This window comes from Besnoitia besnoiti, chromosome VIII, assembly GCF_002563875.1.
Source record: "Besnoitia besnoiti strain Bb-Ger1 chromosome VIII, whole genome shotgun sequence".
Lineage (NCBI taxonomy): Eukaryota > Apicomplexa > Conoidasida > Eucoccidiorida > Sarcocystidae > Besnoitia > Besnoitia besnoiti.
The window spans coordinates 2,056,986-2,073,376 of NC_042363.1; the positions used below are offsets into that span (position 1 = coordinate 2,056,986).

The 16,391-nt window shown below is 59.4% G+C and overlaps 2 protein-coding genes across 2 annotated transcripts; one reads left to right on the forward strand and one right to left on the reverse strand.

Moving 5' to 3' along the window:
- Positions 1–116: 116 nt before the first annotated feature.
- BESB_084100 (uncharacterized protein) lies at positions 117–1,937 on the forward strand (the record flags this gene model as incomplete). The annotated part of the gene is made up of 1 exon (XM_029366760.1): positions 117–1,937. One exon carries the CDS (start codon positions 117–119, stop codon positions 1,935–1,937), a length of 1,821 nt encoding a protein of 606 aa, XP_029217220.1.
- A 1,672-nt stretch (positions 1,938–3,609) lies between these two features.
- Positions 3,610–13,706, reverse strand: BESB_084110 (uncharacterized protein; the record flags this gene model as incomplete). Its single annotated transcript, XM_029366761.1, has 13 exons — positions 3,610–3,757; positions 4,318–4,374; positions 4,791–4,908; positions 5,355–5,580; positions 6,048–6,221; positions 6,469–6,594; positions 7,062–7,316; positions 7,505–7,609; positions 7,952–8,066; positions 8,601–8,710; positions 8,947–9,054; positions 9,275–9,469; positions 9,693–13,706. The coding sequence occupies 13 exons, from the start codon at positions 13,704–13,706 to the stop codon at positions 3,610–3,612; spliced, it is 5,751 nt and encodes a 1,916-aa protein (XP_029217221.1).
- Between the last annotated feature and the right edge of the window lie 2,685 nt (positions 13,707–16,391).

The window sequence follows — 16,391 nt, forward strand, 5'->3', positions numbered from 1 at the left end:
GGGTATATCATTCACTTGTGTCTGTGTTGTACAGTTAAACCCGACTTAGAAATCGTGTGACCGCGTGTTTGCAGCAGAGACTCGTTTCGCCCGCGCAGACGTGGATGAAAGACATAATGGCGTTCACACGTGGATCTCAAACTCGAGCGTGTCTTGTGGGGCTAGCTTGGCTCTGGATTGCGGCAAGCCTGGATCTGCCACACCACGAAGTCGGCTTGGGGGGGGACGCCGCTGCAACTACCGTCGTTTGGCAAGGAGCTTTGCGCAGTGCCCCGGGAAATGACTTCAGAAATGCGGCGTCCTTGAAATCTCGTGGGCCGAGTTTCTTGGGTGTCTGGGATGAGAACGCGGAGCCACGTGAAGTGTCATGGCTCGAGACAGGCGCAGTAGGTGAAGGCCCCTCTCCGCGGCCAGAGCGTTCCACCGATATTCTCGATAGCATTCGAAAACAACTTGGTTTAAACCGGCAAGATTCACGCGCGGTACCCGAAGCTCAGTCGAAGTCTCTTTCCCCCTACGAACCGACGCTGCGGCAAGACTGGCATCTTGTTCAGCAAAGGCGGTCCCTTGGAAGAAGCGCGCCAGAGAGAGAGTCCGCCTCTCGAAAGCCGCTGCCCGCCTCAGAGATACCTTTATCAGCTGGCGAAGTGCAGCATCTCGGCAACATCGCGGGGGCTGTGTTTTCACGACCAACGCGTAGTACTGAAGCCGACGTGCATCTTCACATCCTCGGCACCGCCGCCCCCGGTGCACCTCCAGCATCTTTCGTAGCAATACCGTCACACAGAGGGAGAAGCCGATCCCAGAGTCCGCCGCGGCGATCACCCAGTCCCGGCCCTGCTTCGCAGCAAACTGATCCGGTGTGTTTCAAACCGCAGGAGCCGGGTGACGCCATTATTCGTTACGCACTGACGTCTTTGGCGACAGAGCTCGGCCGCCACATGGTTGAGATTTCACCGAACGCCCCCGCCAACAAAATCGTTGACGAAATCTGGAAAGAGAACGAGACGCTGACGTTGTCCTCGGAGAGGTCTGGGAAGGAAAGACAGCTTCTCAGGGGGCCTGTTCTTGGCGCCGGCAAGTACGGCATTGTATTTTCTGCCAGAGACGTGACGACGCAGGAAAAAGTCGTTATCAAGCTCTTCTGGTACAGGTCCAACCCGAGCTCTGTGGATCTGGAAGAAATTCGAGAAGAAGCAGAGTCTTATAATATGTTTGACAAAATCAAGGATCCACAGGCCGTTCAACTGTACCTGCGCTTCTTAGTTCCCTCGGATATGCTAGTGCTCCCTGGAAAAGGAGAATTCCTCGCTAACGACTCGGATTCATCGCAGACGCCGATCGCCAATTTGTTCATGGTGATGCCCCAGGCTCATTCTGAACTCACTTCGATCATAGAAGCCCTGGAAGAGGCGCATGTTACAAACACTGATCTTGCCTTGGATATTCGCCTGCAACTCACTTTGGCATCCATAAGGCTTGCAGCCAACTTGCAAAACCAAGGCGTCGTCCATCACGATATATATACCAGGAACGTTCTCGTCATGCATGATGGTCGCGTGCTGCTGGCGGATTTCGGCATGGCGACCAAGGCTGCTGAACGGCGAACCAGGGCGGCCGCCGCCCTAAGCCTTGAGCAGTGGCTGAGCCGACAATACGCACAAGATGCCTGCGACACTGGGCGCATGCTGTATAGAGTTTGGTGCAAGAGGTCATTGTCGTATGCAGACGAAAGCTCTCCACTGAGCTTCGAGGGTTGCTTCCGACTGCCTCAGCCTGTTGAGAAATTGATTGCAAGGCTTCTGGAGCCCTCCGTCGATGAACGCCTGCTCGCTATGGACGCCATACGAACCCCGGAATTCCAAGAGATTGAACAAACAGTATTGCAAAGGTCGCGCTTGTACGCGGCTAGGCGACAGCGCACATTCTCAGCATGAGAATGACCGTCACCTGTTGACTGGCATCGTACGTCCGTTCAGCTACAGCTGCAGCAGCATGGATGCAAACGGCGTCCTGCGCTGACCCCGCCGGCTACTCAGAGAGTGGACAAGCTTTCGTTTCTACAGACGAAAGAATGGTGTATTTATAATACAGGGTTGAACTGTGTAAAGATCATTGTGTTATGGTTCTATCGCAAACCATTGAGATTACGAAGTTATGGTTTTGGGCTTGCTATGGGCTCGGCGCGCATTTCGTGTGAAATCCAGAATCGACTCCGGTGCTTACTCAGGTCACGGCTGCTGTGCAGCGAATGCGTTTTGTGATTTGCACTATGCTCCGCCCTCTCATCGAAGATGGATCACCACTGCTTGCATTAATCATTCATTTTTCCAGGAGTGTTCCGACTCATCGTGAATACGGCACTGCGGCGTACAGCGTATCGTCGAGCCAGCAACACTTATTGGTTTTATTGTTTCTACAGTGAGTAAAGAAAGAGGCAGCAGAAAGCTTGCAAGCGCCGATAGCAGTCTTCCCTCTGCAGACGAGGGGCGCTGACCGGGTATCGGCGTCCCTGGCGTGAGGACTGTCTTTTGGCAGCGCACTGAGGGCTCACCGACACACTTGTTTGATTCGGGGTGCTGCCTGCTGATGAGTCCAGCCATGTTTACTTGGAACCTGTAGCCCTCATTGTTGGCTCAGCATAAATGGTGCCCAGGCCGGTAGGAGGACGAACGAACGTGGGTCGTAGGTACGGATAAACGTGGAAGCTTTATATAGCTCGCGACATGAGAATCTTTGAGAGTAAGCCTACGTGGAGAGTCGCCAAAGTTATAGATACGGCACATACATACTGTGACCTCTGTAGATCAGATGTCGACTTAGGTAGTCTACATTTCGATTTTATTTCTGGTTCGTGACAAGCGATGAATTTAAAGCTAGAACTTGGATCCGGTGACGACCTTCAAGATCTACACCACTAGTCCAACTCGTAGTAGATACTCCCCACAAGCTTATAAAGAATCCTGTCTCAGAGGTGATCTCCAGTTTCACGTAAGAGAGCCAGGCCAATCAGAGAGGACACGAATACTAGCAAACCGGCTCTGGGGACGGGAAAACTTTTAACCCGTTCCCTTGTCGCCGTTACCGTGCTCTCAAAGCACCAGAAGCCGTGTGACCGCTGTTGTATAAAGCGTGCGCTGAGGCTCTACACACGCGCTCCCGAACCGCATGCAGCCGGTGTGCTGCATCAGAAAATTTCATCCGTATCTCGGGTCTCTAAGCAGGCTCTCAGGGCCCGCCAAGTCAATCTCATCACAGAAGTGAACCGCCGAAAAACAACGCGCTGGCCGTCTTCAGAAAGCACTTCAGACGGTCAGTTACACCTGCTAGAAGTAGAGACGACCTCTGTACAAGTAGGCAGACTCATCGGCCGGTTCTTTTTGCCGAGTCCCCTGGGAGTTCTTTCCCCGGGGCTAGGATAGCATGTTTTTCATGCTTCGGCTACGTTTCTTGGAAATACCGCAGCTTCAAATAAGAGTAGGTCCGCAGAGGCCGCCCATCGCGCACTGCAGACTGACGACGGATAGAAACGCGTTTCACACGCGTCGAAACGTGCGGCCATTCCTGCACTCCTGCGCATGCACGCACTCGTGGCGCCCTACAGGTCTTTCAGTTTCTCAGCTCGTCGATTTGTTTCTGGAGCGCCGCGATCGTCCCTGCATAAGTATCAGCCTGCTGTCTATACATGTGAACGACTTCTTGCTGCTCCTCGAGTTCGTCCTGCAGCTCGCCTATCAACTCCGCCGCCGCAGTCAATCTGAAGGCGCGCCGCCCAGACACACGCACACCGAGCGTGACTGCGCTGCGCAGACCTGCGAATCCTGCGCAGGCAACTGACTGCATCGCCCGTCTCTCCACAGCCTGCGCGCAACCAACTCTTGCATCAGAAGGAGTCAAGAAGCACTGAAGACAGCAACGCAGAAGCACCTGCTTGCGGAGTTCGCGCCACAAGCGGCCACGCCGAGAGACAGGAAGAAGCACAAGAGGCAAACACCGCCGCAGCGCGCGCAGACTGACGTCACGCGATCGAGACGCTGCGGAGTTCACAAAGTGAACGGATGTGCGTAGAGCAACTTCCGCCAGCGCACACACACATCTGCATGCGAAGACCGCAGCACGCTAAATACACAAAATGCCACAGACTAGAAGACAGACGCGCAAGGAGTTGAAACCCAGCGCGCTGCGCAGAGCGGCTGCAACCGCTTCGCCGCGTCATACTCTAAACGCAGCATCACAAAGAACGCAACGAAATCTCAAACACGAGAGACTGCGCAGACGACCGAAAGAGACACCGGAAATCTCTGATGTGCGGCCTACTTTTCTTCCTCCGTGCCAGGGCCTCCGCGCTCGCTCTGGAGCTCCTCGATCCGCGCGCTGCGCCGCATGTAAAAAAGTATGGAAAGGCAATCGACTCAACCGGGAGCCAGGGCGGCAGCATACAGGTAGCTGGGCTGCCAGTCTCGCAGAAAAGGCATTATTTATTTATTTATTCATGGATATATAGGGACAGCAAAGCTCGAGCACAGAAGCACCCGCGGCGATACATTCAGTGAAGACATCTAACTCTGCGCAAAGCGAACGCGAAAGAAAGCTGCGAAAAGATACACGTCGAGGGCCTACGCACGCGTCGGGCGAGAAAGCGACCAGAGCGCATTGGTGCGACGCCGCAAATCCGAAAAAACACTCTTGATCAGTCAGAAAAACCCGCAACGCGACAAGAGACAAAACAGGCAAGCAAGCTAGAGACAAGCGAGGCATGAAGCCAGAAGGCGAGAGCGGAAGCTGCTTACTTGAGCCTCTCTTTCTCAGCTGCGAGCTGCACACACTGCGCTTCGAACGCGTCGCGCTGCGCGACAACTACGCGGAGCTCTGCCTGGATGGCGGCGACCTGGCGCTGCGACTGAGCCCCTGCAAGGAGACGCGCGAAAGGTTCAAAGAAAGTTCAAAGTCTTCTTCCAAGCCTGGGGAGCACACTGTTAGTATCACACTATAAGTAGGTATCGCATCTCTCTGCATGCCTAGGGACTTGCTGAAATCCCCAGAGCTGTGTAACTCAAGTTGACTAAACAAAGACACTAACTTCTCCATATATGTGCATATTATTTGCTAACATCACATCCCCTCGCGTAAACTTTTGCTGCTGACAACCAAACACGCACGATTGTCGTCCTTTTTTACGCTCGCAGCCAACAACCAGAGGCAAGCGCGTGGAATGAGCGCCTTCTGGCGCGACCCGACCAAAAAAAGCACCATTTCTACGCGAGACAGCGCCAGTTGTTGAGAAAGCTTTCGTGCAGCCGTGGGGAAGACACAGCGGCCATTAACTCCCTCGAAATGACAATGTGGGCACGAACCTCGGGCAGCGTTTTGCAGCGCAGCGAGCACCGGGGTGTTGAGCATGCGCCGAGACGCGGCTGACGGACTCCAAGCCGCGACCGCGCCGCTCGGCGTCTCTGAGGCGGCTCGCGGGGGACCGGCGACAGGCGGAGCGACTCCAGGCTCTGCGCCGAGCTCCTTCTCGTCATCACCCTGCAGGGGAGGCGGCGGCGCGGGGAGGGCGACCGGCGCGTCGGGTGCGCCCTGAGAAAAGCCAAGAAAACCAGAGATCCTGCCGTCATCAGCACTGGCTCACGAAAACGCAGGTAAAGCGAACCCTAGACGACATGAGACAACCGCGGCGGAAAATGGGCGCCGAGAGGACGCAGCGTACTCCTTTCTCATCGAGGGTTTAGGGTTCCAAAGACCCAGCCTCCACGGCTCAGTGAGTCGGCGCCCAGTGCCCAGCAACCGAAGAGACGCGACACTCTGACGGCAAGCCGCATGCATCCGGTCATCCGGAGCGACATGCAAGTCGCACGCGATGCAAAAAACGCGAGAAGAAGGCATCGTGAGAGAAACAAACACCAGAAAGTGCGCTGAGCGCGAGCATGCAGACACACGTGCACGCGCAGAGGCGGCAAAACGCATCTCCTGTCTCAAGTTTCACAGCAGAGGCCAAGCGAGGAGCCGCCCGCGCGCCTCCTGTAGTCGCTCACACCAGCGCCTACCTGCGGTTGCCGCTGAGGGCGCACGTCATCAGACGCACCTTCTCCGCTCTCCTCGCCCTCCATGCCGCTTCGCGTCCTTCGCGCGCCCTGGCTGCGCATCGCGCCTTCTACCTCCGCCTGGCGACCCCAGGCCACCTCCCGCAGCACCGCGACTTCAGCTTGTAGAGCCTCGATCTGTGCAGAGGCAACATGCACGCGACGGGTGAACGTTTCAGAGAACCCCTTGACTGATAACGACTGGAGCAAGAAGGCTCCCCGTTGCACTTCCTAAAACCGGGCTTCTGCTCACGGCGTCTGATATCGGGCGCGAGAAAGAGACTGCGAAGGCGGAGACCGCGACGCACCGCAAGCGTAAATCGACGCACGATTGACACGCTTGGGTGGAAAGACACAAGGAGAGGCCAAAAAAGAGTAGATCTACCTGGCTCTGACGCGTCTGTAGGAGGGCGCGGGCGTCGCCCAGCTGCACAGCCAGCTCCATCTCCGCGGCCCTGAGAGCCGCCATCCGCTCCTCGTGTGCCGCCGCGCTTGCGCCTTCCTGCTCTCTCTGCGGCAAGCCGACAAACAAAACACGGAAAGGAAAGACGCTGCGCATGCACAGCCCGCGGCGCGAGCGACCAGACATGCGTGAGGCGCGCGCGGAGAATCCAAAGAGATAGACTTGCGAGATAGATGATTGGTTTCAAGACAGCTAAAAGAGTTGGATTTCAAAATCCTACATCACTAAGATTATTCCACATCGGTTATGCTCTAGGCGTAATAAATATATTTATTCCGGTTCTCACTCACCTTAACAGCGAGAGAAAACTACTACTCAGATGCTAGTCTAAACAGCCATTAGAGTTTGTTGTCTCCTCGCGGGACGCGAGACAGGGCCGTCCACAGTTAACGATAGGAACAGCATGCAAACAAACAAGTCTTATGTGATTATCTCCATGAGAAAGCTCTTTTCTGATGGTCTGCAGGAGTGCCTCTTCTCCCCGCTCAACGTTGGAGACTCCGCTGTCTGCTTACCAGGCTCTCGAGCTCGCGTTGCAGGTTGTCACGCTCCGCAGTTCGCAGACTCAGTTCGGCCGCCTGCAGGCTGAGTCGTTCTTTCGCAGTCGCCGCCTCTGCCTCCGCCTTCTTCTCTACCTCCTCGATCTGCGCCTCCATTCGCGCGCGCGCTTCCTGCCAGACGTGCGCAGCTTCCTCGCGCGCTGCAGCGGCCTGTCGCTCCGCAGAGGCTACGCGCGCGAGAAGCGGAGATGTCGAGCTGGCGAGCGCCGCCTGCAGGCGCGTACGGACAAACAGTTCCGCAGCACGACTCTATTCATCAGCATCTTCTGGGGAGCATTTACGACGAGGTGGACTAAGAACTTCCTTTCAAACAGCTCTCGGTGGGTGATTGAACAATCGCACCCAGATAGCTCCACATCAGTGACCGCTTTGCAACTCTGGCAGATCTCCGTGCTCACCTCCAGGCTCTCGACTCTGGTCGCCAATTCTGCCTTTTCTCGCTGAAGCTCTGTTTCCTTCTCCTCGTTTCGCCGCTCGCGCTCCAGCAGCTGCGACGAGCGTTCCTGAGCACCCCACGAATTAAAAAAAAACTCCGACGGCGTGGAGAGCCAAACGGCACAAGTGAGGAAGGCCGCACATCGAAATAAAAAACAACTTCCCAATATCAAAACTTATGTATATGTGTGTGCATAGATGTATAGGCATAGCGTGCATAGATATACGTATGCTTATAGTATGCATATACGGGACGACAGACGTGAAATAAAAAAAAGGATAGTATCATCGTAACTACGCGCTTCTAATGCAGTTAACGCACTGGCCATGAAACGCGCAAGAGAACTTTTATTCGGTTGACAAAGATCTTCAAGGTGGAAACCGGCAGTCCGCCGAACTCCAAGTCGCACCTCGAGCTGGGCCTGCAGCTGTGTGTTCATCGCCAGCAGCTCGCCCTGGCTTCGCGAGCTCTCCAGTGCCGCCGCGTGCTTCTCCACCAAGTCCCTCTCGCGCGTCTGCGCCTCGCTGAAGAGAAGAAAGGAAAATGAAAACTGCGAACTTCAGCGTTATCCACCGACCTCATCCGCGCTACGCCTGAGGAGGCGCAGAACGTGCGCGCTACAATTTTTCCCAGACGCTGGCGGTTGCGTTTATATGCATACATACACATATACATACATACGTTCATGCATGCATACATACATGCATACATACATATATAGACATATACATATAGACATACTACACACATACATACGTACATATATGCATACATACATGCATGCATATATGCATACATACACGCATACATATACGCCTACATACAGGTACATGCCTACATCCATTTATGCATATACACATATATATACACACATGCATATTGTACAGGGCAGCACACACGCGTGCATCGCAGACAAATGAAAGTGCATACATCGAACCGGAGGAAACGCAGGGACGAGGAGGCACCCCCGCCGCTCCGAAAGTTTCGGGCCCCCGGCCCCACTATGGCCGCGCCCCACTAAGGGGCGTGTAGTCGCATCGCAACACGAAAACGCGTACCTGAGCTGGCTGTGGAGCGCGTCCACATCCTGCTGCAGCCTCTGGCGCTCAGATTGGAGCGACGTCACCTGGGCGGTCAGCGCGTCGTTCCCTTGGCGGAGATCTGTGAACTGCGAGGCAGGAAATAGGCGCAGAACGAGCGAAGAAACATGCAGAAAGAGTCCCTTTCAGGCCGCCGCGATTCCAGATCGAAAAGACGCGCGCCAGATTCGAAAGCGACATCCGTCGCAACGCACACAGACAGACCGGGAATCGCATGCGCACCTATGAGCAACGCATGCAGGGACCTCTCCAGAATGTGGAGTAGATTCTACGAAAGCGAGCACGAAGAAGCAGCCTGCCTCACCTGCGCCTCCACCTCTTTCGCCCTCGACGCCAGAGACTGGAGCTGCGCAGTTTTTTTCGAAAGTGCCCCGTTGCTCTCCACCAACGCATCTCTTTCTTCGCGCGCCGTCTGAAAGTCACGCAAAAAAACTGGAAAAAAGTTTCGCCTCCTCAGAGCTGCGCCGCGGCGTGGCCAGGCAGGCGCCGGTCACTCCGCTCCGTATAAATGGACTACGCACGCCACCCGCGCGAGCAGGGCGCGACTGGGTCCTTCGACTGAACTTCTCGTGGCAACAGCGCTCTGTTTTCAAGAAAAAAGCTTTCCTGGCGTTCGTGTCTGCGCGGCCCACCTGAAGCTCGCTTCGGAGCTTCCGAGTGGACTGCTCCAGCTGACCGACGCGGTGTGAGAGGCGGTGCGCCTCTTGCTCGAGTTCTTGCTTCTCAGCTCGCACGGCGTCGGTGTGCTCTTTCTGCTGCCGCAGCGCTGCGTTGAGCGTGTCCACCGTCTGCAGCAGACGCTCCGTCTGCTGTTCCAGCTCTTCGACCTGAAACAAAGCGGGCGACAGCGACCCACGACGAAGACTTGTGCAGGCGGAGCGAGGTGCAGCCTCACAGGCCACCCACCAGGAATACTTCGAAGGCAGCGATGCCCATAACGTTCAGGGTTTGCTCCGCAGGCATGCACTGCGCGGATGCGCAAGAAGGCCTGCAGAGATAGATACGCCTTATGCACTGAACCGTGCAGGCGACGACGGGCGAGCGCCTTACTTGTTGCTTGAAGTGGCGTTCAGCGGATGACCGTTCTCCAGTCTCCTCGTGGCCATTCATCAGGCTAGCCAGTTGCGTCGCCTTCTGCTCAAGTTGCTCTTCTCGAAGCCGCAGGGCCTTCTCCAGCTCGCGCTCGCGCTCCTGCGTCCGCGCTTCCAGCCTGCGGTAGCGCTGCTCCCAGCTGTCTCCGTCGGTCGAGCCCGCCGAGGCAGCCGCGCCGCTCGGCCCCGCGAGCGGCCCGCCAGGCCCGCGTACGGAGACAGCAGGCCCCCTAGAGACGGGCGCCCACCCCAGCGGCCACGCGACGGTCGCGGCTGTCTCCGCGGTCGCGGCGGTGTCCGCGCCAGTCGACTCCTCCGAGGGCGAGCCAGGCCGAGGAGAACTCTCGCCGCCTTCTTCGCTCTCTGGAGGAGCCGAGGCTGTCGGCGACGGCGAGGCGGAGGAGGGAGAGGGGCCTGCGGGTTCGCCCTCGTCGCGGCGCGGAGACTCTGCAGAGCTCGCGATATCTGGAAGGAGCGGAAAAGCCGCAGCAGGCGTGGAAGATCCTCGAATGTCTGCAGCATCTGCGGACGCGAAAGGAGATGCTGTCTCCACCATCCCAGCCGCAGGAAGGGGGGTCCGCTCCCCGCCCTCGTCGCCCTCTGGTCTCGCGTCATCGTTGCATGCAGTGCCCTCGGAAACCATCTCCTCTAACTGCCGCCCCTCCGCGTCTCCCGCGGCGCCGTTGTGTGCCTGCGCGACCGGGCCGCTCTCGCCTTCGCCATCCAGGAAAGTCGAACCCAAGCCTTGCGCGCCGTCGGCGAGATTTAGGACTCCTGCGTCGATTTGTTCGCCCTCGCGTCGCGCGGCGCTGGCTCCGCCTTCGGGTTTCTCGCTCCAGACGCGCATGCCCTCCTCTCCGTGGCGGCACTCTTGGCTGGCTGGCCGCGAGGCGTCGGCGCCGCCTTGGGACGCGTCCCCTCGATGTGGGTTTTCTTCTGCGGGCTCTCCGCCCGCAGCGACCGGGTCGGCGGGGCCTGGGCGCTCTTCGCGGCCGCCGAGAACGCTCTCGGCTGAGTCCTGTTCGATGCCCGAGGACACCAAGAAGGGCGCGGCTCCTCCTCCATCTGGCAGTGGGCGCTCTGGCGCCGTAGCTGGCGCCGCTGGGTGCGGCGCGCGAGCGGCTTCGGTGCTCCATAAGTTGCGGCTGCCTGCGGAGACCCTACCGAGGCCGCAGAAGCTCGGCTGGGTGCCCTCTCGATGCCAGGGTCGCACGCCGTCGCAACCGCCCCCGCACGCGTTTAGAGGCCGCGCCGCCGCGGGGGCCCCTCCAGCGCCCGCGTGCGAGAAGTACCCGTCGCTGTTCCTGCGGCACCGCTGGAGATCCGCTCGCCCCGCAGCTGCGCCTGCGCGCGAGGCGGCCAAGCTGGAGGCCACGCCGGCCGAGCGACTCCTCTGTCGCGGCGGCGCAGGCGGCGGGGCCCGCGGGCGGATCATGATGATGGGGGAGACGAGGACGCCGACGTCTGTCGCCTCGTAGGCCATCTTGGCGGCGTAGAACGCCGCGCGGCCTGCGCCGTTCTCCGCCTTTCTGGCGGCGTCTGCCTCCTTCCGCGCCTCCGCCGCCGCGTCTTCGGCCGCCTTCGCCGCCTCCGCCGCGACCTCCACCAAGTCCCACAGCTCGCCACTGGTGCGCCGGCCCTCCTCCGCCTCGTGGCGCAGCGCGGCCGCGCGCGCGCGACTCTGCACGACTTCCGCCCGGATCGTCTGCAGAAAATTGTCCGAACTGCCGGTCTGCGCGCGGTGGATGCGACTCTCCACGAGCCCTGCGCAGCCGCCCTTGGTCGGCATGCCTCCGCCGTCGCCCTGAAAGGAGCGCTCGAGCTGCTCCAGGTACCGCTCATTCACTCGCGCGACGTGCTCCGCTTCGTGCGCCTGGTTCGCGTCGAGATCCACGACGGCCTTCATCGCCGAAGCCTCAATCAGCGCGTTGCCCGCCTCCCGCACAGCCAGCTGCGCCGCCGTCTCCGCGGCCGCCGCCGCCCTCTGCGCGGCCTGCGTCCCTACGACCGCGCCGACCTCCTGCGCGGCCGCCAGCGCCGCTGCGGCGGATGCAGCCCCTGCGGCGAGTGCCGCGACCGCTGGCGAGCCGCCTCGCGCAGCTGTCGAGGCCATCTCCATGTCCGCCGCTGTCGTGCCCGCCGCCGAAGTCGCCGCGACATCCGCTTCCTGAGCCTCTCGCGCCGCGCGCGACGCCTCCTCAGCCCGCGCCCGCGCAACTTCCGCCGCCTTCTTGGCCACAAACGTCGCCTCCGCCGCGCGGCTCGCAGGGCCCACGTGCTTCGCCAGGATTCGTCGCGCGTCGGGGCGCGGAGACTCGCCCGCCGCGCCGTCGGCGAGGATCTGGGTGGGCGTGAAGTTCAGTGACGACGCCAGAGAGGACTCCGAGGCCGACGGCGAGGGGGGCGAGTCGTCTCCCCACGGACCCGCGCCGTGAGCCTCCATGGCGCTGACAAGCGCGAAGGGATCCTGTAGTTCGCGCGAGGCTGGCGGGGACTGGCTCGCGAAGGCGTCGATCTCCAATAGCGCCTGAGCTGAGGGAGAGAGCTTGGAGGTCGACGGCAGCCTCACGCCGCCGAACGGAAGCGAAGGCAGCGGCGACGCCGCTGGAAAGGGGGGCGGAGGCGGGGAAAAAGCAGCCAGCCCATCTTCGGGCCTCCTCCCCCCTGCGTCTGCTTGAAACGCAAGACGCGTGGGGGGGGAAGGCACAGGCGTGTGCGGCGGCTGCACGCCACAGGCTTCCGGAGCGTCTTCCGCCGCGATCGGCGAGGCGAACTCGCCAACCGCCGCTGCTGCGCCGGCCTCCCCGATCGAGTCTCTGCGCAGCAGCCCCGATGGAGGCCCGCCAGTCGCGCCTGACGCGCCAGAGTTCCTGCGGCTCGTGCGCTGCAGGCGCTCGCCCTCGAGATCTGCATGTGGCGGCTGCACGCGTGGAGCTCCGCGAAGCGGCGGAGGCGGTGGCGGAGGCGGAGGTGGAGGCGGCGGCGGCGAAGGCGACGAGGAAGTGATTTCTTCCGCTGTTTGTTCGCGTGGCTCGGATGTGCGCTCTTCTTGCCACGCCGGCGCGGCCTTTGGGTGTCTGAACTCGAAACCGGGCGGCCCCCAGGGGTACTGAAGCATCGCTGCGTCGCGTCGCAGCGCATGCTCCTTTGTTTGTGAGTTTGCGAGTCCCTGGTCTTCCGCGCGAGCCTTGTTCCGCGCGTCCGCTGGCTGGTGGAATTGAGTCTCCTGACCTTGTTGCTGTTGGTCCTGCTGCTGCTTCAGCAGCCGCTCGCGTCGGCGCTGCTGGCGGACGGCCTCGCGCCGGCGCTCCTGGTCTTCCTCCTCGGCGGAGACACCGGCGCCCGCGCCCAGCTGCGCCGCCGCTTGAGCGGCCGCAGTCGCGTCTTCGCGCATGCGGCTCCAAAAGCGGGCGACGCCCTCTAGCGCCTGACCCCCCAGTTCGCGCGCCCGCGCCCGCAGGTCTTCAGGCGACGCCACTTCGCCGCCAGGCGACCCTCTGGGCAGGCCGAACCCGCCTCCGCCGAAAGAGGCACGCATCGTGCCTGAAGAAGACGACGCTTGTTTCGGTGATGAAGGTGATGAAGACGATGAAGATGAAAAGAATGCAGAGGATGAAGAGGATGAGCTGGAAGCGCTTCTGCCTAGGGGCGTGTCGCGGTGCCGCGAGAGAGTTCGAGATGCGTTCGAAGATTCGCGATACGGCTCTCCAGACGAGAGGCGTCCCAGGGCCTCTCGACGCGCGCCGCCAGCGAGCGAACGCGACCCCGCGAAACTCTCGCAGTCGCGCGGTTTTTTAGCAGTTCGAGACGCGCGCGCACCTAGCTCTGCACGGCCAGAGGAGCCTGCAAAGTCAGACGCGGCAGAAGCAGACGGCCGCTCGCCCATGTCGCGAATAGCGTCCTCGAACGTTTTGTCGAGCTGCGTCGACACAGAGCGCGCTGCGTCCAGCGCAGACTTGAAGAGGGAATGCATGCTGGCGACAAGGTCGGCAGTTACACATCACAGCGAAGAAGCGCCGCCAGGCATCCAGCCGCGCAAGGTGCTTCAGAGACCAAGCAGTCCCTGCCGCAAACAACGCGCTCCTTCAACGAACGCTCGTTGACGAAGACGCACGTGTGGTCGCAGCGCGGCTCGCGTGACAGACGAGAAGCAGCCGGGGCAAGGCGCAGGCACAGGACGCGATACGCAGAGAGGCCGTCACAGACTGATGAACACCAATCGCGAAGGACTGTAACTGCAGCGTTGCGCCACGGCTGGCAAGCGTGAGCGGCAGAGTGAACAGCGCCTGCGAACCGAAACGCAGCGGACCCCCCCACCCCAAGTTCAGGAAAACGCCAAACAGAATCCAGTCGCGAACACGAAAGACGAGACTCAATCCGCCCCGGAGCGTCAAAAATGCCCAAAGCTAACAAACCAGGAAGGAAATGGCAGATAGAAAAGAAGCGCGCGGTCGCGGGGCCGCATGAGAAACGCCGATGAGGACAAGGAAGAGAGGCGCGAACAAATGGCCCTGGAGGAGCGGACCTACGGAAAAAAGACGGAACTGAGCGTCACCAAGGGTAGAAAAGAAGACGAAACGAGAGAAAGGACGTCGACAGGCCGGAGAGACCAAGTCGAAAGAAGTGGTACTCTGCAAGAAGCAGATCAAACGCAAGTAGCAGTGAAGAGTTGCAACGCATGTCGTGACCCTGCAGCAGAAGCCAGCGTGTGGAGGGCGGCTGCGAGAGAGCTGAACAGCGTCGAGGCGAAAGTGACTGGATCCTGAACCAAACAAAAAGGACTCGCTGCAGACCATCATTCAAGATCGACTCCTAGAAGCTTACGTAACGGTAAGTTGCCGACAACAGCAAGTCCATAAAAGCTGCACAAGTTGCCCTGGACTCGTACATGCATTCGGCCTCTCCGCGCTCGCCTTCGTCCGCTTGCCCGCCGCGCCGCAGCTGAGCGAGACGCCAGGCAGGAAAACGCAGAGAACGCAGCCTGACTCAGGTGCGCGCACACGGCTCTCTTCAGAAGCGCAAACACCGTTCGTGAAGCTGCGACACGGGCTGATGTCTGCCAGCCAGCCGCCAGCGCGCTAGATCGATAACCTGTAGAGTGTCACCCGCCGAGTGGGCGAGATGCCGCTCGCTCGTCTGTTCTGAAAGAGTGAGAACGAGAGCTGAGTGGATCAGTGGATCGAGGGGATACGCATCTCAAGAACGAGTTGGCGCGCCGTCCGCCCATGTGTGGTCGTCCCACTCGGAGTGAAGCACAGAAAATGGGTAATCGTGAAATCGACACTGCTACAGATTCACTCAGTCATTCGCCACGCTAGACCGGGCTGGCATCACCTGCGAGACGGCGTCTCACTGCGACTTAAAAAAATACCAGCACGCGAACGGCTGTTCCGTCCTCACACAAATTAGCGCGCCGAACGGGTGCAGGATCCACATCCACGTGAATCATGGCAAAAAGCTTGCGTGCGAGATACTCAAGAGGAAAGGAAAGCTGCGGCCTCGACCAAACAGTTTGACGGCGGTCAACGCAGGCCACCCCAACTGCCCGGGTCAACGGTCTTACCTCAAATGGGAAGGAAGCTATGTAGAATAAGCTGCCTCTCTTTTTCATCGAAGTCGAGAGGCTCTCCGTGAAACCTCAAAGAAAGAATATAGTTCGCAGATGCACAGCCATTTGAGGCGAACTTGCCACGCGGCGGGGTTGGCGCGGCCCTGGCGAAGGGGTGGATCAAGCTCAGAGTGCACATCCATCCCGATCTACACTGGCGACTCACGCTTTTTCGGCCAGAGTTGCATGACTGGCAACTAGCTAGCGCGGATAAACACGGGGCTGCAGTTGCATTTCAGAGGAAGCAAGCGCCACCCAGATGGTCTGGTCCTCTGAATGGCCGTTTTGCTCCACGCCGGGACGCGACTAGCGAGTGTTTTGGTAGTGCTATAGATGATTCCAGTGGCTGACGTGCCGGCTGAGGCTGCCTGGACGCCAGCGAAAATGCCATTCTCCCTCTTCCCGTTCTCCGCGAGAGAATCCTGCCGACTACCAAGGAGTTATCCGTGGACTGCTACTCTCCGCGCAAGCACGACAGAAGCCCTGCTGTGACAATGTCATGGCAGACGTGACCTTCCGGCAGTCTGTGGACAGTATGTGCGCAGAGAACCTGGTGCTACGTGTTCGCCACCAGAAGGAACGTCATGGGAACCCAGAATCCCAGATAACCGCTTCGCGGCTTCTTGCAAGCTGCTGTGTGTTAGTCACCAGTGACGCAGAAATATATCAAGTATAGTACGGCGTTAGGGAAAGTTGACCGATCAGCGCTGACCTTTGCAGATCCCGCACGAGAGCTCTCGCCGGCTACCACTCGCATGTTGCAAACACTGTCTGCATTCTACCTCCTCTGCGCCAAGGGGGGAAGGCTCTCTTTGTTCACAGGCGTGGTACCGCTATAGCCAAGCATGAGTACGGTGTATGCTTAACGCGGCCGTTTCCACTTCTCTATTTGGGGCCGGGACCTGCATGAGTTGATACATGAGTTGATATCGACGTAGAGCCGCGCGCTGCATAGTGCTCTGCCGCCGTCGGGGTTTCAAATGATGGCTCAGTTAGCTTCACACTCGGTACACTAGGAGTTCTCTATGCTTGTTCGTACCAGACTGTTCT